This window comes from Tachypleus tridentatus, chromosome 13, assembly GCF_004210375.1.
Source record: "Tachypleus tridentatus isolate NWPU-2018 chromosome 13, ASM421037v1, whole genome shotgun sequence".
Taxonomy (NCBI): Eukaryota; Metazoa; Arthropoda; class Merostomata; order Xiphosura; family Limulidae; genus Tachypleus; species Tachypleus tridentatus.
Window position 1 is genome coordinate 136,907,932 of NC_134837.1, and position 26,925 is coordinate 136,934,856.

The 26,925-nt window shown below is 34.5% G+C and overlaps 1 protein-coding gene across 4 annotated transcripts; it reads left to right on the forward strand.

Annotated features, from left to right (window-relative positions):
• Positions 1 to 1,847: 1,847 nt before the first annotated feature.
• LOC143237999 (galactosylceramide sulfotransferase-like) lies at positions 1,848 to 20,219 on the forward strand. 4 transcript variants are annotated; one of them, XM_076477856.1, is made up of 3 exons: positions 1,848 to 1,959; positions 5,037 to 5,217; positions 8,465 to 10,169. In XM_076477856.1, exons 2-3 carry the CDS (start codon positions 5,114 to 5,116, stop codon positions 9,537 to 9,539), a joined length of 1,179 nt encoding a protein of 392 aa, XP_076333971.1. In that variant the 5' UTR covers positions 1,848 to 1,959; positions 5,037 to 5,113; the 3' UTR covers positions 9,540 to 10,169. The 4 variants fall into 4 exon arrangements, 3 of the variants coding, with proteins under 3 accessions (XP_076333971.1, XP_076333973.1, XP_076333972.1); XR_013020369.1 differs by lacking the exons at positions 1,848 to 1,959; positions 8,465 to 10,169 and adding exons at positions 3,858 to 4,155; positions 16,504 to 20,219; XM_076477857.1 differs by lacking the exon at positions 1,848 to 1,959 and adding an exon at positions 4,008 to 4,155.
• Positions 20,220 to 26,925: the final 6,706 nt, after the last annotated feature.

Below are 26,925 nucleotides of genomic sequence, written 5' to 3' on the forward strand. Positions count from 1 at the left end.
GTATCCTTATTATTAGTCTTATGAATTTATTTTCGATACTAAATATATATTTATTGAAAAAACATTAATTACATTGTTTGAGTGACAATCCATGCCATTTAACGCTAAATGTGTGTATGTATATATACATGCATAATAAAAACAAAGAATAAATTATATTGTGTGAGTGCTACTCAGTATTAAATGCTTATATTAAACAAGCATAAATGATATTATTTAACTGACAGTTCATGCCACTCAGTGGTAAATATATGCATTAAACAAGCGTAAATGACATTGGATGAGTAATGAATCATTCAGCAAAAACGCGTGATATCCAGGGAACAGTTAGTATTTAGTGTGGAATTAATTAATAAGCATGATATTAACTGGATGCACTGATGTTAGACTTGGATGATGTTCAACATGATTAACTTTCGTCTTACTAGGGCCTCGTAAATAAACCTTAGCACTGGTGTTTATTATATCAACTGATATATTTGCTTTATAACTCTGATACTGCTTTAAACTTATGAACGATAATGTGGAATAAACGCTATAGGATTTATTGTTAAAAGAGTCAATACTTTATTAGCCAGCTGTATATTTATGTATGTACCATATCGGATATTGTTTCAGTGGTCACTTTTCAGCTTATTACTCTGTCCATAAAGTAGCATATGAATTAATTTATTCAGTTTAGCATCACTTTTAAATAAAGTTGTGGAAATTATTTATAATTAGAATTATTTTTGAAGTCTTGGTATAACATCGTTAATCAAAAGGTTTTATGAAAAGCTTGTACTTTTATTGTATGTGTAGATTTGAAATGATTAGTCAATAACGAATTGAGTAAATTATGCTTGTTAGAAAGTATATTGTGTTACTTTGTAGTAAAATAAACAGTATAATATAATATTGCCTAAAATGTTGTGATTACTTTGTTCAAAAGTATAGAAACTATCGATGTAATGAGATATATCTCCCAATAAGTAATTTTTAGACATTTTTCCCTTCGAATATCTATTATTGGCTAGCTTTTAACTCCTTTGCTGGGAGTTTTCATCTATTCATAAGCTGAGGCCTGTGATAAATAATAGTGGAACAAGTAATAAATTACTTCAATTGCTATAAAAATGTAGTCGTTGTTCGTTGTATCAAACTAACTGTAAAAGCTGTGATGATTCTTGCATAGGAAACATTAACAGATATCTTTTAACGTGGTTGAATGACACTTAAAATCTTCCTCTCACGTATTTAAAAATATAGTTAAGTCTAATTGTTTCCTTAATTTTTCGAATGTTAGAATCCGTGATGACGAATGTTGGAATAGTTGACAAAGAAAACTATGAATTAACGAAGCCCTGGTTATCAGAAGCAAACGCGTAACGTTAATAAACTTACGGACGTACATTTATATTTATTCTACTTTTTTACTTGACAGTTGTTACGTTATCATTCTTTACTCAGTTTAGCGCAAACTTTAGTTTATTACTAGATTTGATAAAATAAAGGTTTCTATATTGAGTTTTTTGTGTGTGTTTGTTTACTTTAGTGACTCGATATTTAATTTCAAGAATGTTTGATATTGCTTCGATATTATCTGAATTTGTAGACTCGTGTATCAATGTAGTCAGTTGGTGACGGTGTTCAACTGTAATTTCACTTCTGTAGGCGAACTTGTAGTATCGACAGCGCCTCTAATAGTGAAATATTGAGACGATAAAGATATATGCTAAATATATAGGTCTTTGTTTTGTTTGTGTTTGCTATATATAAATGTAAGCTACGCAGGCCAATATCGATATGTACAAACGCAACAACTCAGTACCTTTATAACACCTGCTATTTGTGACTCTCATTTGCGTCATCAACATATGGTGAAGATTCTGTTCTACAGGTGTTTAATGGAAACACAATAATATTTTTGTGTTTCAAAGTATACTGAGAATTTTTCTTTCAACACAGGCAATGTGAGAGGTATGTCTTATAAGTATTATTAATATTAAGTTGGTCAAACTAATTACTAGTTATAAAAATATAGTTTAATTTGTTTTTAAAATGTACGAATATGAAGAATATATGTATCTATACCAACTGTCTGACACTTCGTGTTTTCATCATAGTGGATAGGGATTTGGAATTGAATAGTCAGGGTGTTCGAAAAGTAAAGAATTTTCCTTCGACCTTGTAGTGGGCTTCATGTAACTTTCTCTTCAATTCTTATTGGGTGCATCTTGATGCTTCACGAATATCCTTTATCATCTATTTTTAACAGTCCTCCATAACTTCGTTCCTTCTACTGAGTGGTATTTGGTTCTTAGGTCACATTATATTCTAGATTTATCTCTCTAGTGGATTGATGCTACCAGTTTCCTTCATTAACCTTTAGCCTTTCTGGCAAACTTCTCATTGGATAACCAATGCAGTTTCCGTTTCTTTTGGAAGATTTCATTTTTGTGTGTTTCATTATCAGTTACTGTTCGTCCATCAGCATAAGAATTTTAGTCTATGTGAACTATAGAAACTGACAATGTTTGTACTTCGAACACAGCTGAAAATAAGGATGTTTAAGCCTTTGGTACATTTGGTGAGAAACAAAGCCAGATAATGAATAGCAGAACCACGACAACAAATGTAAACTTTTTTAACGAACGTTTAGGAATTACTCATATTCTATCGTCAGCAAATCTATGATAATAACGAAGAAATCAATCTTTAGTATGATAACAATTATATAAATGCAATAAATAGTGTTAGAAAATTATAAATTATGTTATAAAAAAGGAAAGAGAAAACTATTTGAATAAAGCAAGGAGTGAAGAGTTGGAATTTTTATTGAGCCTTAGACCTTCATTCATAATTCATAGACTTTTTTATCAATAGTTAACTGTAATTAAATATAGAAGTTAGAATTGAAGAGTCTTCTAAGGAAATGTGATGTGACGACGTTTTGTTGTGAAAATGTATAGAAGAGTTAGTTATAGTTTAAAGTTTAGGTCCAGTTCTGTTAGAAACTCTAACAATCTTGAATTAATCTAATGTAAAAATTAAGGTTATACTCTTGGTTTTAAACTTATTATGGTTAGACTGTATAGTTTCACTGTGTATTGCTGCCTTGGGATTTATTAAGAGTTTGTTTGTTTTGGAATTTCGCACAAAGCTACTCAAGGGCTATCTGTGCTAGCCGTCCCTAATTTAGTAGTGTAAGACCAGAGGGAAGGCAGCTAGTCATCACCACCCACCGCCAACTCTTGGGCTACTCTTTTACCAACGAATAGTGGGATTGACCATCACATTATAACGCCCCCACGGCTGGGAGGGCGAGCATGTTTGGCGCGACTCGGGCGCGAACCCGCGACTCTCAGATTACGAAGCGCACGCCTTAACGCGCTAGGCCATGGCAGGCCGTTATTAAGAGTTATCACACGTAGACTTACTTTACTGATCAACTGGTATTAAATATAAAAATAATAAACATTTATAGATCTTAAATCTGTCGAAGAGTTAAAAAGAACATTAAGAAAAAGACGAGATATTTCTTTAACAGAAACCATTTATTTCGTGCACATTGGCACTGTGTTGATAAGTCCAATATTGACCAATAACTCTGGAGTAATGCACATTATTATAGTGTTGATAAGTCTAATATTAAGCAATAATTCTGGATTAATGCACATTAGTATAGTGTTGATAAGTCCAATATTGACCACTAACTCTGGATTAATTCACATACAACGTAGAAGTTTAAGAGATAATCAGCTGATGTTAAAACATTCTGTGGAGAATGCACTGTGTTAAGAAGAAAATATTATACTTTTGGAAAGAAAATACACACTCACAAAACACCTGTTGATATTTCAACTATGAAGCTGATGCAGGTGTAGCAGTACATGAGGAAGATTGATACGGCCGTATAAACCATGAGTGTTACATTGCAGTGGAATATTGAAAAAAAACAAACCCTAGCAGTGGTGTTCGAAAAATACAAGCCGAGAATAATATTAAGAGGAGTCGAAGTCCAGGGTTTTAATGGAGCTCTGTACAGTGTAGGTGGATTAAAAACCCTGTACGTCCCTGTGGGAAAACGGAGGATATTGAGAAAGGAGTGATCGTCTCAGAGAGAGTGGACATCTGGTCCTGCCTAGTGAGATGTTTAATGAAGATGACACTGAGGTATTTAAATGAGGCTAAAATCTGAATTGGAGGGTCCTCAGTGACAGATTGTTATATCTGCAGTCTTACAACGCTAGAAACCGGGTTTAGATACATGGGGTGGGCATAGAAGAGATAAAAAATTGTATAGCTAAACTTCAAACAAACGAACTGGATGAGGGTGCTGTTATTATGGACGATGATTAATGATGGATCGTGGTACGGGCGATATTTTCGTCGTGAAGGACGAAAGAGAATACGATGTTTTTTGGGCGCATTAATAACTGAAGAATTTTATTCACTGTTAACATGATGCTAAATTGTCAACAGAATTGGTATTAGATACAAAGGAAAGAGAATCTTAAGTTGATACATATCAACAACACATATAATTTATAAAACAGGAGATAACAGAGACTTAGGACACTGACACGAAAATTAGGAACACAAAACGAAAACATTTTTCTTCTCTAAGGACTTATTTTACAGTAATTTGGAAGACCCAGTTTTATCAAACATTTTAAGTAAATCCTCAGCATCAAAATGGGTAGTGTGAAGCATAGTCTACTTTTATTTATTGTTATTTTAATTCAATTTTCATTCACATCTTTCATCTTAGATAATAACTACTAGTGTCTAAGAGTGGTATATAACCTTCAGTGACATCCAATTTCTATTAAAGTTATTATTATTCAAACATATAAATCTAAGAACCAAGATTTTATGTTTCTTTGTGTCATTTGCCGTATTTCATTATTCTTGCTCCAATCTTTGTCATTTGTGATATTTCATTATTCCTGCTCCAGTATTTGTCATTTGTTAAATTTAGTAACCTTCAAATATTTATTTATCTATTAGTGCGTAGACTTCTGTGATGATTTGATTACCTGTTTCATTTCAAGGGAAAATCCTAAAAAAAGACAAAGCCGGAAAAGATCTACATTTCGAGCACAGAAATAGTTTGAAGATATTAAACAAAATGAGCGTGGTACAATCGTTTCTTTTCGTGGTAGTTATCCTTCTAGGATATGGATTAGTTGTTATTTTTCTGATGTCCAAAAACTCTTCTCTGTATGTGAAAAAGTAAGTATAAATTACACAGTAACGTTTTCAGTGGAATGAGAAAATTATCAGAAACCGACTAACGCACCTTTTATGTTAAACCATATCGTAATATATGTTTCAGAACAGAGCAATGTAATGGAAATATTAGTTTTATAGGAATTACAAAGTGTATCAAATATATTCAAAATACAATATGAAACAACTGACCTAATTATTATTCAGAGTCATACTTGTAATATTTACCTTTCAAAGTCATACCTGGTATATTTACCATATTCAAAGTCCTAGTTGTAATATTTATCTTTCAAAGTCGTACTTTTAATATTTACCTTTCACAGCCATACCTGTAATATTTACCTTTTAAACTCATACCTGTAATATTTCCTTTTCATATTCATACTTGTAGCATTCACCTTTCAAAGTCGTACTTGTAATATTTACCTTCGAAGCTGTGCTTACAATATTTAACTTTCAGTCATACTCGTAATATTTACCTTCGAAAGTCGTACTTTGTAATATTTAATTTTAAAGCTGTACTTTTAATATTCATAATTGACCAAAGAAACGAAAGTATCATAAACTTTTATTTGAAGTATTATCTAGTTTGCTGTTACTTTACATGGACAACTGAAACTATGCAATACGTATACTATGTTTTATTTTATGATACTAAGTGTGTGACACCGAACTACTGAAGTCGGCTACAAAGATATCCCTAGTGAGAAAATGATAAGTCTTACTAAAATCCGGAGTTTCCTTTAATCGTCGTCACCTAAGACGTTTAAATGTTATTGAAAAGTTACGATAAACTAAATTTAACAAAAGCTACGTTATAATTTCTTATAAAACTTACATAAAATTAATAATGGCTTCGATCAAAGCAAACTAAAATCTTCTGAGGCGTAAACAAACGGAGTACATCTCAAGAAACCCAAGTGACACAGTATATCTGCGGACATACAGTGCTAGAAGCCGGGTTTCGATACCTGTGATGGCCAGATCACGGATAGTCCAATGTATAGTTCTGTGCATAAATACAAACAAACATCTGAAGAACATAAAATACAGCTATTTCCTAGTTAAATCATGTAGTGAAGACATTGTGTTATTGTTCTATACAATATCTTGCTTACTGTAACACAAGATGTTGTGTAACACATACACAAGAATCATTGAACACATATTGCAACATTGACATTTTAAATAACACAACTAAAAACTAAATAAATGTAATACTTTCCGATTTAACTATAAATAACATGACTCAGAAGGAAATAACTGTAATAGTTTTCGATTCAATACAACAAACATTACTGAGAATAAAATAGCTGTCACAGTTCCTGATTTAAGTATTTTAATGAAATAATAGTCTGAAAAGTCAAAATTACACTCGCACAAACGAAGAAATTCTTTTTATCTATTTTAATAAAATAAATTGTATATTGGCTTCAGTACACCAGAAATTTGAAATGAGTAGTGACTTAACATCAAACACTCCAACTAAAATGACCTCAAAAGCAGTCTTGTGTTATTACTTTTTGTAATAAGAGTGGTTAACATGCCAATTGGTCGTATGAGTTTTAAATATGAAACTGCGGTTGCTATAAACGTGTGATCCATACTCTATATACTTAACATTCAATGCAGGAGACGGCAAATCAGCAGTCGATGGGTTACATACATAAAAAAGTGTATTTGTTGTCAATGATTTAACTCTTTCCATTGAACGACAAGGAAGTTTTGTAGTAGTTTTACTAAGAAAGAGAAGCTAAAGTATAATTTTTGATGAAATACATTATTTGGTTATTTACTGGTGAAATATAATATAATATAATATAATATAATATAATATAATATAATATAATATAATATAATATAATATAATATAATATAATATAATATAATATAATATAATATAATTTAATTTGATTTTTTTTCATCAAACTTTGTTTTTTTTTAGCTAAACGGAACCACAGCCCACTGACCACTAGTACGTTAATTACTGAAGTACCGTTATGACCAAAAGTTTTTCATCTTTCTAGAATTATGTTATTTCGTTTCAAAATGTCAAATGAAACATTCCGAACGGTATTAGGTTTAAAGTCTGTATGAAGTAGTATAAATGATAACTTGGGTTTTCATTGTCATTTTAAGTCCTGAGAGGACGAAGAAACTCTTGAAAAACTAGAGATGATACAATATAAAATATCTAGGTTACGTTCATATTGTTTTAATTAAGTCTCATTTTTAAAGATCTAAGATGAATAAAACACTTGGCTATAACAGTACTTTAAATTTAATTAATGATAAAGAAGTGTTTCATTTTAAGGTTTTGTTTCGATTCATGATAAAATTGAGTGTTATGCTGTTAGTGTTTGTGTAATTTCACATGAAGCTACTTTACTGCAGGCTATCTCGCTAGCTGTCCCTAATTTTGAAGAAACAGACAAGTGAATAGATATCTATCTAGTCAACACTGTCAAGTCATGGGTACTGTAATTTAGCATTGGGAGTTGAACGTCACTTTTATAAGGCACTCTTGACTCCAATAATGCAATGATATTTGGTTTTTCGGAGCTGTGACATAACGGACCCGAGTTTATTTTGTTGTTTCTTTTCAAGTACAAACTTTTAGTTTATAGCTTCCTCATCTGTTGACCGATTTCAGAACTACTTGCAGTTTTGGAGTAAATAGATCAAATCCTTTCGATTGACGTATTTGAATGCGCCCAAGATCTCATAGAATAATTTACTCTGATCCTACCTAAAATAATTTCCACTTGAGGGTAGGCTGTTAGATATCTTGATGAGTAATAAACATGAATCTGGTATAAGCGTGCCCCATGCTGGTATTGCTGGCGCAGAAAAATATAGCTAATAAAGAAGAGGGAAACGGGGTATCAGATTAATTTACTATAATTCTGCCTGAAGGAATTCTAAGGGCCGTGGCTACAGGCTGTTTATCTTTCTGTCCGAATTTATATCTTACTGTTCTCTTCAATGAGTTATTTCAACCTGAAACTTTATATCCATATCAATATCTGAGATACTAAAACTAATAGGCTTAATTGAAACTACTTAGTTGGGCTATGTAAAGACAATAAAGTAAATCACGTTTCAACATATTTGTATAATCATGATAATATATATGTGTGTGTGTGTTTTTGTAATCATGAAGAGATATATATACATATTTTTATAAACATGACAACATACGTATACATATTTTTATAATCATGTTAATATATATTCTAAATACCTTCAGGGCAGAAAATATCGTTTTTCCAGTTGGAATTCCAAGTTTCGTCCAAAAGAAAACAAATATTGTGTTTCTAAAGACACATAAAACAGCTAGCTCCAGTATACAGAATATGTTGATGAGGTTCGCTGATGAACATGGTCTGCTCTTAGCCTTGCCAGCGAGAGGGAACTTCTTCGGCCACCCTCCGTCTTTTCACCACAGTATGATTCCTGATCCCCCCAGTAAACGTCATTATAACATATTCGCACACCACACGCAGTTTAATTATGATGAGCTCAGACGAGCGATGCCAGAAGATTCTATATTCATTACTGTACTCAGGGATCCAGTTGATGTGTTTGAATCTCTATATTCTTACTGTAACCTAGAAGCTCTATATCGCAGACCGTTGATTTCATTTGGCATAAATATGTCAGATGAAGAGATAGAAGTGAGAAGTCAAGCCCTTGCGGGACTTGGGATAAATCAAATGTCATTCGATTTAGGGATGAATCCAAATAATTTCAAAGATCCAGTTCAAGTCAGTACATATGCTTACATACTGGACAAACAATTCGATTTGGTTCTAATTACCGAACAGCTTGACGAGTCTTTGGTTCTTTTAAAAAATATGTTGGGTTGGGAAACTGATGACGTGGTGTTTTTTAAACTTAATGCTAGACATGAAAAATTTGTTAAATCTTTACCCTCAGATGTTCGTTATCGCTTACGGAGTATAAATTTCAGTGACCAAGTTATGTACGATTTTTTTAAAGAAAGATTAGCTGAAAGAATTCGCAAGTTTGGTGAAGAGAGACTTGCTATTGAAATACAAGAACTCCGGAAGAGAAGAGAAGAATGGATGAAGTTCTGCGTGAAAGGAACTGAATTACTTATTAAAACCGGGGATGCTAAGAAAACTTCATATTTAAACTTAAAAGTAACGAAACTGAAGCCGAGAAAGGACAATGACACCTGTAGGAAGATGACGGCTTTGGAACTGGATTATACGGAAGAGATTCGACAGAAGCAAAAACCTTTGTATCGTAAATATCGTGAAGATAATCGAAACTATTTCAATACAACTCTGAAAGACTAGAAAAATATTACAAGAATATAATAGATCCCAAAGAAAACATTAGATTATTTCTGTTATGCGAATACAGTTTAAACCTGTTTCCTCTCGTAATTTGTTATTAGTATTGCTAAAAGATTGGCCTGGCATGGCCAAGCGCGTAAGGCGTGCGACTCATAATCCGAGGGTCGCGGGTTCGCGCCCGCGTCGCGCTAAACATGCTCGCCCTCCCAGCCGTGGGGGTGTATAATGTGACGGTCAATCCCACTATTCGTTGGTAAAAGAGTAGCCCAAGAGTTGGCGGTGGGTGGTGATGACTAGCTGCCTTCCCTCTAGTCTTACACTGCTAAATTAGGGAGGGCTAGCACAGATAGCACTCGAGTAGCTTTGTGCGAAATTCCAAAACAAACAAAACAAATGCTAAAAGATTATTCACAACATTTCAGTAATAAAATTAATTTATGTAATTTACAGAAATTTCCATTGTTATGTGTGCGAGTGTGCAGTTAAGCTAAATATTATATGTACTGTATAATCGGAACACGATAAACATTCGTTTACAAATAATCCACTCCAAAAATAAATTGATTAAAAAAAAGATTATCTTTATGTATTTGAATAATATAATTTATTTACTCATTAGTTAGTTAGTTATCACCATTAGATTCCATCAAGGAAAATAGGGCCGCAATCGCTTGCGGATTCTTCAACAAGTATTTAAGTGAGTAGGTTGTTAGTCCACTGCACCGAGCCGTCCCTAATTTAGCAGTGTAAGACAAGAGGGAAGGCAGTTAGTCATCACCACCCACCGCCAACTCTTGGGCTACTCTTGTACCAACGAATAGTAGGATTGACCGTATCATTATAACGCCCCCACGGCTGGGAAGGCGAGCATGTTTAGCGCGACGCGGGCGCGAACCCGCGACCCTCGGATTACGAGTTGCACGCCTTACGCGCTTGGCCATGCCAGGCCTATTTACTCATTAGAGCTTCTAAATCAGTTTTGTTGACGGTATCATCCAATCACAATCCTTGATGTTCGAAATGACTAGATTTTAAGTATGATGAGAGAAACTTCCTTTGTAAAGTATTTGGCAAGAGTACTAACATTGATGTAACAGTTTCTGATTTAGTCGGTAGATCAGATATCACCTTCCAATCCTTTGTCGCCAAAATATCTTATATCACAAGGTGGGTTATGGCTTTGGGTACATTTATCAGGTATAAAAATTAAAAAAAATTTGTACTTGCCCTCACCGAAACAGACATACTTCACAGCGTTGCATTATTCATATAGTTTGTATTCGGCTGTCACCAAAAGTACACTTTTGACTCAGTTATAAAGAGTGTTTTGTGCTCATTATTTTAATCTTGACATACTGGGCAACGCAATAAGATAAACTGAGAGGCTCAAAGAGTTATCACTTCTATTTGATCATTAGTAATCAATCCGTTTCTTGTCCTGCATTTGTTTGTTTCTTTGTTGTTAACTCTAGATCTGTGCTGTGCCCACCACTGATAATCCCAATGTATTCAAGTAGGTTTCTCGTCATCAAGAATTGTCCTGAGCTGTTAGGTTTCTTGCCAGTAGAAGTTGATTAAAAATACATGTATAATTGTTTAGGTTTACAAAAGTAAACGAACAAAATGGATAATGAACTCGTTCAATCAGACTTTTTTTTATTGAAATCTTAAAAAATTACATTTAATTTCCGATATCAATTATTAGTATGCACTAAATAATTAGGTTTAATCTCTAATATCAATCACTAGAAGGCACTAAAACGCACTTCTTCTATGTGGAAAAATCTCACTTTCGTATAATTTAGAGTAAATTAAGCCTTTTGTTTTAATTGATAATGGGCAGAATTCCCAACTCAATTTAATCAACTCTGATTCATAAATAGCTGAAAAACACTCAGAACTAGTAGATGTATGTAGATATATTGTTTGTGAAAATGGAAAATATAATTGAAAGTAAAAAAACAAAACAAACCTTATTCATATCGTCCAAATTAGATTAACTATGGAGCGTCAGGTAAACCCCATTTTCTCTATGTTGTTAACCTGATGTATCATCAGGAAAATTAGCATTAGAGGTAATTAACAGAGTCCGTGTGAGTCATGACGATGTTGAACAAAGTAAATATAAGGTTTCAGAGTGTTCCGTGTCAGACATCATAAAGTTTCCAGTTAACCAAAACGAAAAGAAGTTTTATAAAGTTAGAAGAGCCGATAGAGGCTTATGTTTGTTTGTTTGTTTATAATTTCGCGCAAATCTACTCGAGGGCTATCTGCGATAGCCGTCCCTAATTTAGCAGTGTAAGACTAGAGGGAAGGAAGCTAGTCATCACCACCCACAGCCAATTCTTGGGCTACTCTTTTACCAACGAATAGTGGGATTGACCGTCACATTATGACACCCCAACGGCTAAAAGGGCGAGCATGTTTGGTGCGACCGGGATTCGAACCCGCGAACCTCGGATTACGAGTCGAACGCCTTACCACACTTAGCCACGCCGGGCCATAGAGGCTTTTATAGAAGCAACTGGGTTCTAATCAAATTTGTTTTTATTCTTTTTCTTCCAATAAATTTCCTTTTCCCGTTTTGTGCAAAAGGTATAAATCTCACGTTTATAAGAAGTCGCATTTGTCCAATTCTCTAAATACGAAAAGAAATTCTGTGAATGTTTTCTGGAAGATTTTTCAAACTTATGAAAAAAAAAGTCTTTATTAAAGGAAGATCAAAACATCTACCAACCAGATCACTGAACAGTTGTTGTTTGGTCTCGGCTCCTACAAGATGATACTAGCTCAAATTGTCCCGAGTGAAAACTCTTGATGAATATTAATGTCCGATGATCATAAGCTTATTATATCTCTGAGTTTCCTCGTGGAACTATATGATGAAGATCGCCTCTAAAACGAATGGGTAGGAAGCTTACTGGAGACTTGACTTGAGCCCATGTTGCTAGAAAAGCTCTTTATAATACGAAGGAAACAGAATTGTTAAACACCATCTAGCGTGTGTCGTGACTTCTTAAACAGTATTGTTAAACACCATACAACACATATTATAACACAACAAACAGTATAAGTAAACACCATTTAAAACGCATTATGCTTGTTTGATTGGAATTAACTCAAAGCTATACATTGATCTACCTGCACTTTGTCCACCACGGGTATCGAAACCCGGTTTCTAGCTATGTGAGTCCGGAGACATACTGCTGTGCCACTAAAAGGCACAAAGTATTATGACTTCTTAAACTGTATTGTTAAACTTACACATGAGAGTGTTATTTACTTACACATTACGTTGAAACTATGTAAATCACAAGGTGAAAAGTCTGTTTTTGTAAGCAGTTAAGAACTGCAATATATAGTGTTCAAAAGATGTTATAATTTGCATTATGTGGTGTTGATTAATTGATCTATATATAGATATATATATTCGTCAACAAGAGTGTATTGAACATTATTTCACAAGTGCATATAACAAAAACCTTCATAACTTGTATTTTGTTATCTAGATAAATAATGAAAAGTATGTTTACGTAATTATGTAAACTTACTTTTTAAAATAAAAATTGGCTTATAATAATATAGAAGCTATAGCGAATGAAATTTCATTCTTTTTCCAAAACGATAAGAAAGGTTTCGTACGAATAAACTAATTTTTTTTTATCGTTAGCTCAACGTAGAAAAATTATATAGCGCCCAGGTATCAGTGAAACATCAATAAAATTTTCACAACACCTGTTAGTCTGTTCGTATCATAATATTTTATTACTGCTAGAAATACTATTCGTATTTTCTAATCAGGCATATTTTTATAATTGGTTTGAATTTATAAAATATTTAATTTTACATGTGGAGATTTTCCAATATCTGCTTAACATCGGAAGTTCCCGACTGTTGAAACTTGATTTCTACATGCAAATGGCGTAAGGAAAAAAAAAAATCAAATTTATATTCAGAGCAAAATAATGCACTGCTGTAACATTCTTTTGGAATTTTAAGCTTGTGACAGCTGCAGAGGTATATGAGACAGTAATAGGTACCACCACCACTACACCAAGGTAAGCTATTTGGACAAAAAAAACAAACAAACACGGGGTATGTATTTCAAAGCAGAAACGTATTCAATGAGCCATGAAATTCGATTAAGATGTTTTACAGTAATATCGATAGACTTTCAAAGAACTTGGTATAAGATGTCTTACAGTATTATACAAAGAGTTTCAATGAATTTGGTTTAAGATGTTCTGTAGTAATATCAAAAGACCTTCAATAAACTTGGTTAAATATATAATACAGTAGTATACAAAGACGTTTATAAAGTATTATCGCAATATATAAAAACCCTCAATGAACTTGGTTTAAGATGTTTAACAATAATGTACAGACTTTCAATGAATTTGTTTTAAGATGTCTTACAGTAATATACAAACACTTCCAAAGAACTTTGTTTAAGATGAGTTACAGTAATATACAGAAGCCTTCAATAAACTTGGTTTAAAATATCCTACAGTAATATCCGAATACCCGCAATGAACTTCGTTTAAGGTGTCTTACAGTAATATCCAAACTCTTTCAATGAATTTGGTATAAGATGTCTTAAGGTAATATATATAGACCTTCAATGAACTTCATTTAAGATGTTTTACAATAATTTCTAATATTAACTTGATCTAAGATGTCTTACATTAATATACTAAAATCCTCAATGAACTAAGTTTAAGATGTCTTATAGTAATATAAAAGGACCTTCGACGAACTTTGCTTAAAATGTGTTACAGTAATTTACAAAATCCCTCAATGAACATGCTTTAAGATGTCTTAGAGTAATATACAAAGACCTTCAATGAGCTTGGCTTAAAATGTATTAAAGTAGTATTCAAAGCCCTGCAATAAGGTTGTTTTAAGATGTCTTACAGTAGTATTCAAACACATTCAATTAACTTGTTTTAAATTGTTTACAGTAATATCTAAAGAATTTCAATGATCTTGATTTAAGACGTCGAACAGTAATACACAAAATTATCGAGGAACATGGGTTAAGATGTCTTACAATAATATACAAATACCCTCAATGAACTTGGTTTAAGACGTCTTACAGTAAAATAAGTACCTTCAATGAACTTCGTTCAAGACGTCTTACAATAAAATATAAATACCTTCAATGAACTTCGTTCAAGACGTCTTATAGCAATATCCAAACACTTCCAACGTACTTGGTCTACGATGTCTTACAGTAATATACAAACACTTCCAAAGAACTTTGTTTAAGATGAGTTACAGTAATATACAGAAGCCTTCAATAAACTTGGTTTAAAATATCCTACAGTAATATCCGAATACCCGCAATGAACTTCGTTTAAGGTGTCTTACAGTAATATCCAAACTCTTTCAATGAATTTGGTATAAGATGTCTTAAGGTAATATATATAGACCTTCAATGAACTTCATTTAAGATGTTTTACAATAATTTCTAATATTAACTTGATCTAAGATGTCTTACATTAATATACTAAAATCCTCAATGAACTAAGTTTAAGATGTCTTATAGTAATATAAAAGGACCTTCGACGAACTTTGCTTAAAATGTGTTACAGTAATTTACAAAATCCCTCAATGAACATGCTTTAAGATGTCTTAGAGTAATATACAAAGACCTTCAATGAGCTTGGCTTAAAATGTATTAAAGTAGTATTCAAAGCCCTGCAATAAGGTTGTTTTAAGATGTCTTACAGTAGTATTCAAACACATTCAATTAACTTGTTTTAAATTGTTTACAGTAATATCTAAAGAATTTCAATGATCTTGATTTAAGACGTCGAACAGTAATACACAAAATTATCGAGGAACATGGGTTAAGATGTCTTACAATAATATACAAATACCCTCAATGAACTTGGTTTAAGACGTCTTACAGTAAAATAAGTACCTTCAATGAACTTCGTTCAAGACGTCTTACAATAAAATATAAATACCTTCAATGAACTTCGTTCAAGACGTCTTATAGCAATATCCAAACACTTCCAACGTACTTGGTCTACGATGTCTTACAGTAATATACAAAGACCTTCAATAAACTTGGATTAAGAAGTCTTACAAGTGTATGTGAAGACCCTCAATGAACTTGATTTAAAATGTCTTACAGTAATATACACAGACTATCAATGAACTTGGTTTAATATGCCATATAGTATCGTACAAGGACCTTAAATGAACTTGGTTTAAGATATCTTACAGTAATATCCAAAGACCTTCAATAAACTTGATTTAAAGTGTCTCACGTTAATATAAAAAGACTCTCAGTGAACTTGGTTTAAAATGACTTACAGTAATACAAAAAAGACCCTCAATGAACTTAGTTTAAGATGTCATACTGTAATGCATAAAAACCTTCAATGAATCTGCTTCAGATGTCTAACAGTAAAATTTAGATTCCCTCAATAAACTTGGTTTAAGATACCTTACAGTAATATTCGAAGACTCGCAATGAACTAGGTTTAAGATGTCTTAGAATAATATACAAAGACCTCCAATGAACTTGGTTTAAGATAACTTACAGCGTTATAAAAATACTTTCAAGGAATTTGGTATAATATATCTTATAGTAATATTCGAATACCCTCAACTAAATTGGTTTACGATACTTCACAGTAATATATAAACATATTCAATGAAGTTGTTTTAAGATGTTTATAGTAATAGTTAAAGACCTTCAATGAGCTTGATTTAAGATATCGTACAGTAATATACAAAGACTATCGAGTAACTTGGTTTAAGATATCTTACTGTAATTTACAAAGACATTCAACGAACGTGGTTTAAGATGGATTACAGAACAAAAACCCTCTCTCAGCTTGGTTTAAGATTTCTCATAGTTATTTACAAAGACCCGCAATGAACTTGGTTTAAAATGTCTTAGAGTAATATTCAAAGACCCACAATTGACTTGGTTTAAAATGTCTTACAGAAAATCAGAAAAGTCCTTCAAGAAGCACTAGGATGACAACTTATCCACCATAGCATTGGAGGACCCTTTCGTGAGCTTCTGTGAAAAATATAAATATTTCTATCTGTGCTTCTGTATTATTTACTACAGTATCTTCTGTTTTGTAACTGTTTTTTTATGCTATACTATTTTCTGTTCTGTAAATGAATCTCTTTAATTTGAGGCACAGTTTGATTTTTTTCATGTATTGGATTTTAAATTATTTTATAAATATCTTTGCATACTGTAAAGTATTTTGTTTCATTTCACTCATGAACAATTTTCCAAATTTTATTTTTTATCTCATGACTCGGTTTTTAGGGCACTCTAATCTCAAATTTCAGGTCGTGAGTTGGAGTCCCTGTTACTCAAAATATTCGCCTTTTCAGCCGTCGGGGCATTATAACGATAAAATCAATCCCACTATTCCTTGGTAAAAGAGCAGCCTTAGCCGGCGTTAGTAGTTGGCCAGTTACCCTCCCTCTCTGGTCTATCACTTCTAAATTAGAGACGGCTAATTCATATAGCCTTCGAGTAGCTTTGAACGAAATTCAAAATTAATCAAACATATTTCATTTAATTATGTATGCATATCCAAGTGTATTCATTTTTATATTGCTTCTGGTTTGATTTCTCTGTGCTTTAAAATCTCTTTATCTGAATTAATGAATGACTTTAATTTCTCTCTAAAGTTTGTGTTCAGTGCCTAACATTTAATTTGGGTTTACTATCTGTTTGATTTAACATCGTATTTCACTTTACTTTTGTTTGCCCTTACGGGTTATCTTCTTTAATTGAGATTTGCATTTTATTTCATTTCTAAGTACTTTTCAAAGTCCATGAAGTTGAGCAGCAGTAGTGGACACAAGTGAACATTTTAATTCATGGTTTGGTTTTCTAGGTAATTATGTTAAAAAAAAAATGAAGATGATTTGTGATATTTTCAAGTAACTGGTTACAGCATCGTATCACTTTTCTTAAGCATTTTACAAAATAATTTCATTCTTTCATTTTGTTTCGAAATAGGTAATAATAACACAACCTTGGAACTGATCTGAGGTCAGTGCTTGCCCTAAAAGTTTAGTCATGTTCTATTCTGTATTAAAGTTTGTTCTGCATTAATAACATTTACGTTTATATTTGTTTGTCTTTCGTCATTTTATCATGTTTTATGTCGTTTGTGGAGGTGGTTTCACTTCCTCTCTCTTCATTACACTCGTCTCCGCTGATTCCGTTTGACCAGTGGTTCTTAACCTGGGTTTAATCGAACCCCAGGGGTTCGGTGAGTCAGTCTCAGGGGTTCAGCGGAGGTCAAGACACACACACTGTGTGTGTGTCCCTTCCATTCACCCTACTCGTATGTTTCGTGACGTCATGCTCCACTTGGCCATCATTGGCTGCAGCTGATCACGTCACATCACTTTGCCTTAATATCTGTGCTGCAGGGAATTTTGTGTGCTTAGCAGTCGACTTGTGACTGTAGTAATTGTGTGTCATTTGTGATTTTTTTCTAATCTTTCAATTCCTTCATACTAACTATGTCAAGCAAAAACAGAAAGTGGTCGGACGAATACGTACAATATGGATTCACGTGTATAACGGAACATGATGGGAGTCAGCGTCCTCAATGCATGATTTGCAATGTCAAGTTGAGCAATTCTAGTCCAGCATCGGCAACACTAAGAGAACACTCCCTAAAGCTGCATGGAGATGGGAAATACAAGAACACAACGCTTGCTGAATTCAAGGTAATGAGAGCCAGGTTCGATGAAAAGGCTTTGTACCCATCCTCACAGCATCATACGAAGTTGCGTACTTGATCGCAAAGCAGGGCAAACCACACACCATTGGTGAAGCACTCGTAAAACCACCTGCATTGAAGATGGAGAATATCATGCTGGGAAAAGCTGCTGAAAATATGTTATCCCAAATTCCTCTATCAAATGACACCATCAGCAGCAGAATAGATGACATGAGCGATGACATCTTGGCTCAAGTAGTTGCAGATCTGATTTCAAGCCCAGCAAAATTCAGCCAAAATTCAACTCGACGAGACCACAGACCAGCTTGTTGTATTCGTGTGCTATGTGAAGAAGGACGAGATAAAAGATTTTTTATTTTGTAAGCCTCTTACAACAACAACTAAGGCAGCCAACATGAAGAAACTTGTGGATGACTTCTTCAGAGACAACGATCTTTTGTGGGATATGGTTTATGCAGTTTGTTCGGACTGAGCTCCAATCATACTGGGACGAAACTCTGGTTTTGGTGCGCTGGTGAAAGCTGATGCACCACACATCATTGTAACGCATTGTGTTCTGCTCAGGTATGCATTGGCAACAAAATCGTCGCCTTCAAAACTGACAGAAGTATTAAAAATTGTAGTGGAATGTGTGAACTTTGTGTGAAATAGTACCCTGAAGCACCGGATCTTCAAAGAGCTGTGTAATGAAATGGGCTCTGAATTCGAGGTACTTTTGTACCATTCTAACGTTCGGTGGTTATCTCAAGGAAAGGTGCTGAATCGTGTTTTGCCAAGCGTGTGGAATTAACCCTGTTTTTGCGAGAGTGTCAACATTGTCATCCAGATTGCTTCGAAAAATCTGAGTTCATTTTCATTTTGGCGTACATGGCCGATATCTTCAATGCTTTCAATCATCTCAATCAACAGGTGCAGGGCGGTGGAATCAACATCATCGAAGAGGAAGAAAACCTGAAGGCTTTTCAAAAAAAACCTACCATTATGGAAACGACGAATAGAGAATGATAACTTCGCAAACTTTCCCCTGCTGGACGACTGTGTAAGTAAGATCGAAGATGTGTCTGAAATCGGAGACATTTTTGTACCTGGAGAACTGAAGCAAGCAATTTCCATGCACTTAGATGAGCTCACAAAGTCTCTCGACGGATACTTCCCCACCAGAGAGTTATATCAAGCATGGGTGAGACAGCCGTTCACGTTTAGTGTTGCGACAGCAGATGTCAATGATGAATACCTCGACGAAATCATTGAACTACAGCAGAGCCAGGTTCAACAGCAACATTTCAGAACAACAACGCTCTCAACATTTTGATGTCACCAAATCGTAGCGTATCTTCTTATTGCTAAGAAAGCCCTTGAGATACTCATACCGTTTGTTACAACGTATCTTTGCAAGCAATCCTTTTCGAGGATGGTAGACATAAAAACGAAGAAAAGGAACAGACTTAGTTGCGAAAATGATATGAGAATGGCACTTGCCAAGGTGAAGCCGCACATTTCTGAACTTGTCTCTGAAAGGCAACGGTAAAAGTCACATTGATTTGCAGTAAATATTCATTGAGTTATGTTTTTGTGTGAAATTCATGTTTTGTTGGTTTTGTTCTTTTAACACAGTGATATTGTGTGCAACTGATGCATGGTTCATTTTGTGCACTAATAAAATATCTACTTATGTTTTGAATTTGAGAAAATCATATTTTATTTTTCCAGTTACGAAGGGTTCAATGAATGCAATTACGAAACTTCCGGGGTTCAGTACCTCCCACAAGGTTAAGAACCACTGCATTAGACGTAGTGTTTCAATAACTGTTACACGCCCTTTACTGTTGAATCCGGAGATTTTCATCCGATGTATTTCAAACTTTGCCCTTTATTGTTATTTCTAGAATATCTTTGACCCACATATTCGAACTGTTTCAATGAAGCCTGTTCAATCGATGACCTATCTGTCGTACATTAGATGAATTAGTTAAACATAAATATTTGGAATTTCAACGGACTCAAATACGCGTGCACGTTCTTTTACTTATTTGTTTGTATACTGCAAACCGCTCTTTCAGTTAAACACGTCTTGTTTCGAGAACTGTTTTATATTTCATCTAGGAAGAGGCGGATATATGTATGCATATATGATTAATAAAATAATGTCATGTGTATTGAACACACAAAATAATACAAATTTACGAATAAGTTTCGTAGACTCGTGCGCATATGTGATAATTTTGCTACAGTAAATTAACCGAAAGACCGAAAGCGTAAATGTGAGATTTAAGCAAAAAATGTAAGAAACCAAAATATTTCCTATTGACAGATACACACACATACACAAATTCATGCAAATACAAAATCACCATTAGCGAAAATACATACAAAAAGGAAGAATTCGAAGGAATAAAAATGTTAATAGCTATTATAATTTTAACACTTTAACCGCTGATTGATAGCATTATTCCTGACTGTATACAATAACGGCTTTTTTACAGTTAATGGGCAGTACGGTTTGTGCAGTAGTTAAGGTCCCAGAATAAATAAACCACTTGCTTCCCCAAGTAGTTTCTTGATTAGCGCGCCTGTTCACCCTCGCCCAACATCCTACTCACGTGCCTCGTAGAAACGAATGCGTAAATAATAGTGGAGACACTTTGTGTCTATCACGTGTTTGTTACTGTGGGCGTTAAAGGTAACTTAGTAGCGTGTTAACAGCTTCCTGAATAGGAATTATTTGTCTTTTTTTTCCAGAATAACTTTATATGATTTTCTTTCCACAGCTTGAGTGGATTAAAAAAAAATACTGTTATAGTTTCAATAACCTTACATTATATTTATTAACGCTGAAAAGTTATTTTAAAACGTTTAGCTTCAATTTAGAAAGCGCCAAACATGATCGCCCTTTCAGCCGTGGGGGCGTTATAATGTAACGGTCAATCCTACTATCCGTTAGTAAAAGAGTAGCCCAAGAGTTTGCGGTGGGTGGTGATGACTAGCTACCTTCCCTCTAATCTTACACTGCTAAATTAGGGACGGCTAGCACAGATAGCCCTCGAGTAGCTTTGTGCGAAATTCAAAAAACAAACAAACAACAAACTTACCTCAGTGCCCGCAGGAAATATCTAGTGAAGGCATTTACCACCACCCTTCTACATTCCACAAAAAAATTGCACAAATTTGCACATTTTCAAGTCATTGTGGTCTCTTTGGTTGGGGTAATATGGGTTTTTCTTACCAGCTGCACCTTTGAAATTGTAATCTGCATCTTCAAAGTCTACATCCTCTTCTGATTTGCTGCTCTCTTCTGAGGATGGCTGCTTTCTCTCTGGCGGAGTGGGTACAGGATGCTACGGGCAGTGTGGCTCTGGGGTGATGGATGACGGAAGGTCCGGATACATGATAGCAGATGCATTCTTGCCAGCCTGACGTTTAGAAAAGTCCACCATGCAGAAGTAGCAATTGCTTGAGTGGTCAGTGGTCAAATTCTTGGAATAGTGAACTTCATGGCTCTTTTTTCCCCCTCTGTAACATCCTGCCAAAGAGCAAAAAAAAATTGTTATTATGTAGAAAAAATTATTTCATCCACAACTAATGTGTAAGAGGTTCATGCAAAATATTTTATATGGGATATTTTTTCTATTCTACTGGAAATTAAAAAATAAATAAATTAAAAGATATTTAAATTTTAAAAGGTCTAAAATTTCTATCATATAAAATCTTATTATTCAAGCAAGCAAAGGCCCGGCATAGCCAGGTGAGTTAAGGCGTTCGACTCGTAATCTGAGGGTCGTAGATTCGAATCCCAGTCGCACCAACATGCTCGCCCTTTCAGCCGTGGGGGTGTTATAATGTGACGGTAAGAGTTGGCGGTGGGTGGTGATGACTATCTGCCTTCCCTCTAGTCTTACACTGCTAAATTAGGGACGGCTAGCGCAGATAGCCCTCGTGTAGCTATGCGCGAAATTCGAAACAAACAAAAACTACCGCTCATATCGGTGACCAAGATCAAGAGGTAAACTTAGATAATTTATTAATATACGCACTGAATACTAATATGTAGTTACGTAGGTATAGTAAAATTTTAGGATTTTCTAGCCACAAATTTAGAATTATTACAGAAACTACTGTTCTCCTACCTATGGTTTAGCTTTCTCAAGTTTCTCACCTATCAAGTGTTATATTTGGTACAATAACACGAAAAAGTACAAAAGTGCATTCAGCGTTTGTATTACAAGTGTATAATCATTGTACTTCTCCAACTAGTGCACATTTAACGTCCTAATTTTTGTAAAATTTGCTTTTTACGCCCTTAACTTCAAATAAACTATTTATATATTGCTGAAACACAAATTACAACAATCACTTTATTTTTCAATACCTTTCTCTGAGACAACAGTTTAATACATTTACCTATGAAGAAGAACATTTAAACGATTCTTATTAGTTAAAATTATGTTAAAAACATTTATTTCGACGTTCTAGTCTGTCACAAATAGAATGTATATACGTAATAGCCTTTTCACTCAGAATTCCCTGTATAATTCAGTTTTGTGTTCATTATAATATCACTTGGAAATCATTAGTACATCACATGTCTAGTACCTATAGTGAAGGGTTCTGACATGGCTTGGTGATTAAGGAGCTCAACTCCCAATCTACGGATACCGGACTCAAATCCTCTAATAAATCGTGCTCGCGCTTTCAGCCGCAAGAATGCTACAATGTGACGATCATTCTAACATTTTGTTGAAAAAGAGAAGCCCGTGGGTGATGTTGACTATCTGCCTTCTCTCTATCGCAATGACAAAATGTTAAATAAAACGATTACACGATTACAGTTTTTGTCCTGTTTCTGAGTCCCTGTCCCTAGAAAGGTGTGGCACCAGTATACCTAAGCTTTATACAGTCCTGCGTAACACCTGTTAAAGATAAAATCAAATCTCGGCACCTGGCATAATAGCTACACACAAACCCACACATTCTGCTCTTTATCTTTGAGTCGGTAGTTGGATATTAAAGATAGCACAGCTAAGACTAATATCAACGCGTATATGAAGGAAACAAATAAAATAAATAACAAAGCTGGCTTAATAAGTTATAAAATACAAGTATTTAAAACAGTGAAAATGAAAATAATTGAAGGAATATGGATAATTTAAATTTAAACTAATTCATCGCTAATACATTTTTGAGTTGGGTAATATTATTGAATTTTAATGGATGTTTTTATTTTAAAATCATTAATTAATAGTTGAATCAGCTCTCACAATATAAGAATAGAAAATCAATTATGCCAACTCTTTTGTAATTATCTGACAAAGCCTATATTTCTATTTTATGTCTATGAAAAATCTACTGAGGTTGTATGCTGATGTCCATTATTTTGAACTACTGTCCAGAGAAAATGCAGCCAATCCGCGCACAGTACCACCACCATCCACGCTAATGAACTGCTAGTTGTTACTTTTATAATGCATCCACAACTCTTAGTGCAGGGAATATGTTGTGGTAGGACACGGATTGGGTACCGGTTAACCCACTCCGAGATTTAGACCTCTACCACATGTCCAAACCACGCCCTGGTTGAGACAACTTTTATTTAAAATTTGACTTTTTAACGTTTCGTTTACTCTTTTACTCTTTGTTCAAGATGTTTTGGGTTAAAGACAGAGTATAATATACTCTTCAAAACAAGAAACGCAAAAGGGATATTTTATTTATTTTAAAGAGAAATATATGTAATAACGTTACAAGTTCAGAGTATGTGATGTTACACGTGTTAAGGCACTGATTGTCAGACCAAAATGACAATAAAAGTTGTGCACTTTGAAAATGGAGGAAAACATCGGATTTTTCGCCAAAACGTATGCGTGTCCAATAAATTTGTTTGAGAGATCTGCATGTTCTGCAAGTGCAACATGTGCAAAATCTGACGGGTTCTCGGTTTCCATAGCTCAGTGTTAAGCCACCGACACGCAATACAGTTACGCCAAGACTGACTAAAGCACAACGCAACAACGCCATTGGTCGCTTGGAAGCAGGCGAATCTCGATCAGATGTTGCCAGAGCTGTGAATGTCCACCCAAGCACCATCACAAGGCTATGGAATCGTCACCAACAACATGGATCAACTCGTGACCGTCCACGATCTGGCAGACCTCGTGTGACCACGCCCGCACAAGATCGCTACATCAGGTTACGTCACCTTTGGGATAGGACCACCACTGCGATGTCTACTGCCTCAACCATACCAGGGCTGCATAGGATTTCCGATCAGACCGTACGCAACCGTCTACGAGATGCAGGAATCCGACCTCGAGGTCCAGTCAGAGGCGTCATCCTCACTCAGTAACATCGTCAAGCACGGCTGCAGTAAACTCGGGCACATGGGGTATGGCCTCATCGACGATGGAGGTATGCTTGGTTCAGCGATGAATCACGTTTTATGCTTCGTAAGCAGGAGGACCCGTGTTTACCGTCGCCGATGTGAACATTTTGCAGCAAACTGTGTGCAGGATGTTGACAGATTTGATGGTGGCAGCGTCATGATGTGGGCTGCCATCGCCTACAATGCCAGAATAGACCTTTTGCACATTCGAGGGAATCTTACGGCTCAACGATACGTCGACGAGATTCTTAGGCCCCATGTGCAACCCATCATGGTGAACGTCAACGACGTTTTTCAACATGACAACGCTCGTCCTCACACAGCCCGACTCACCACTGTCTTCTTGAGACATCACAACATCAAAGTTCTTCCCTGGCCCTCCAGATCACCAGATTTAAACCCCATCGAAATCTTTGGGACGAGTTGGACCGACGTCTGCGACGGCGACAACCTCAACCGCAGACTCTACCTCAGCTTGCAGCAGCTTTGCAGGCTGAGTGGACAGCCATTCCACAGGATGTGATTCGTCATCTCATCGCTTCCATGGGCAGGAGATGCAAAGCAGTTATTGATGCTCACGGGGGGCATACTCGTCATTGACGTTGAGTGACGTTAAACTTCACCTAGTGAGCGTGGACTTCGCCTTTGCAGACTTTAAATGTTCAGCAGTGAATGTGCAAAGTTTTTTTTATTAAATCTAATACAGCACAAGAAACAAAATTTTATCGCTGAAACTATCCTAACAGAAATATTTTTACAGATATTATTTATAAAAGTTATACTTCATTTACAAACTTAAACATGTTTCCAACTTAGAGAGAAAAATGAATATTTAAAGATGGTTGGGAATTTTTAGTATTTAACATTACATCGTCTTTACAGTTTTGTTTATTTTATTATTATCTTAATCTTAAAATAAATTTATTATTTAGTACAATTAACAACTAACAATTCAGCGACATCTATTAATAACTTCTTTATAAACTTCTAAACTATTATAATTTTCTAAATACTAAAGTTAAGGCTTAGTAACAGATTATTTATCCATCGTCTAGGAAGATAGAAAAGTGCTAAATGTCTCTATTTGTCGGGAACTGTTGCTGTTTAATGTGTATAATAAACTTTATTTAATACAGTATTATTACACAAAAATATAAACATCTCAGCTCACCCGAAATCCCTCATTTTGTGCCTTCGATAACCCTGATCAATGCTTTTGATGACAAATAGAACTGACAGCTGTTATAAACATTTATATGGAAAGATCCAGCTGCAGAGATCCTGATATTATTTTGGGATGGAATGTTAGGCAACTCAGCCAAGCAGCCCTGTGTTGTTGTCGGTGTCACTGGTGTTAAAACCAACAACTTCACGTTACTGGTTGAAGACACATGGCCTGAATCATTGCGTTTCGCTACTGTGTAAAACATCGAAATATTAGTTATTTAAGGGCTGAAATTTATATTGTCAACTTTCATTTCTGTCGTAAGATTTTGATGAAAAAAAGTTATCTTGGAAAATACAGAGGTGTCTCAGGTAACTTGATGTATTCTTATAAAAGTCTCAAATAACATTACTGGAAAATGTGACTGACCAGTTATTGTTTTCATAAATATCTTTATAGAAGACTTAAGTGTGCATAACAGTAAGTGACAGGGGAGAAGCAGTGTCTCAATGCAAACGTTGACGTTGTCCTTATAAAATGGCCTAAGAGTATATATTGGCTAAAATAAAATTGTCTTTACAAACTAGCCTTAGGGTCAATGATAGTTGAAATAGATTTTACGTTCCAGGTCCCGTTTTACAACAAATGTTTAATCTGTTGACTGCAATAGTTCAATCAAGAAACATTTCAATAACGTAAACACTGAGTTTAGTTTCTAGTTTCAACTTTATTCATAATCCATTTCGAATCTTCTTATTTTGTTTTTTCTACCTTTCCTTTAGTTCTTAAAATCTTATCTGTCAATTTATATTTAAATGAATCATTACCTGACTAATCTGTTAACCACTTTGCTCACCACCTCATAAACTGACAAATTGGGAGTCAAATGCAAATATATAGATGTAAAAGAAACATTAATACAATAGAATACCAATTAAGTGGACTATTTGGGGCCAAGCACGGTCCTCGTAACCGAAAATCCGGATAATTGAATGTTATTAAAAAATCGTGTATTGAACATATATTTTATAATATAATTAATACATGTACAGTTAATACAAATAAAAATCATTTTAAGCATAAGCGTGAAGTGATTCAATG

Coding starts and splice junctions, on each gene's coding strand:
- LOC143237999 (XM_076477856.1), top strand. CDS start 5,114: ATGAGCGTGGTACAATCGTTTCTTTTCGTGGTAGTTATCCTTCTAGGA. Junction 5,218..8,464: donor TCTTCTCTGTATGTGAAAAA/GTAAGTATAAAT, acceptor AAATACCTTCAG/GGCAGAAAATATCGTTTTTC.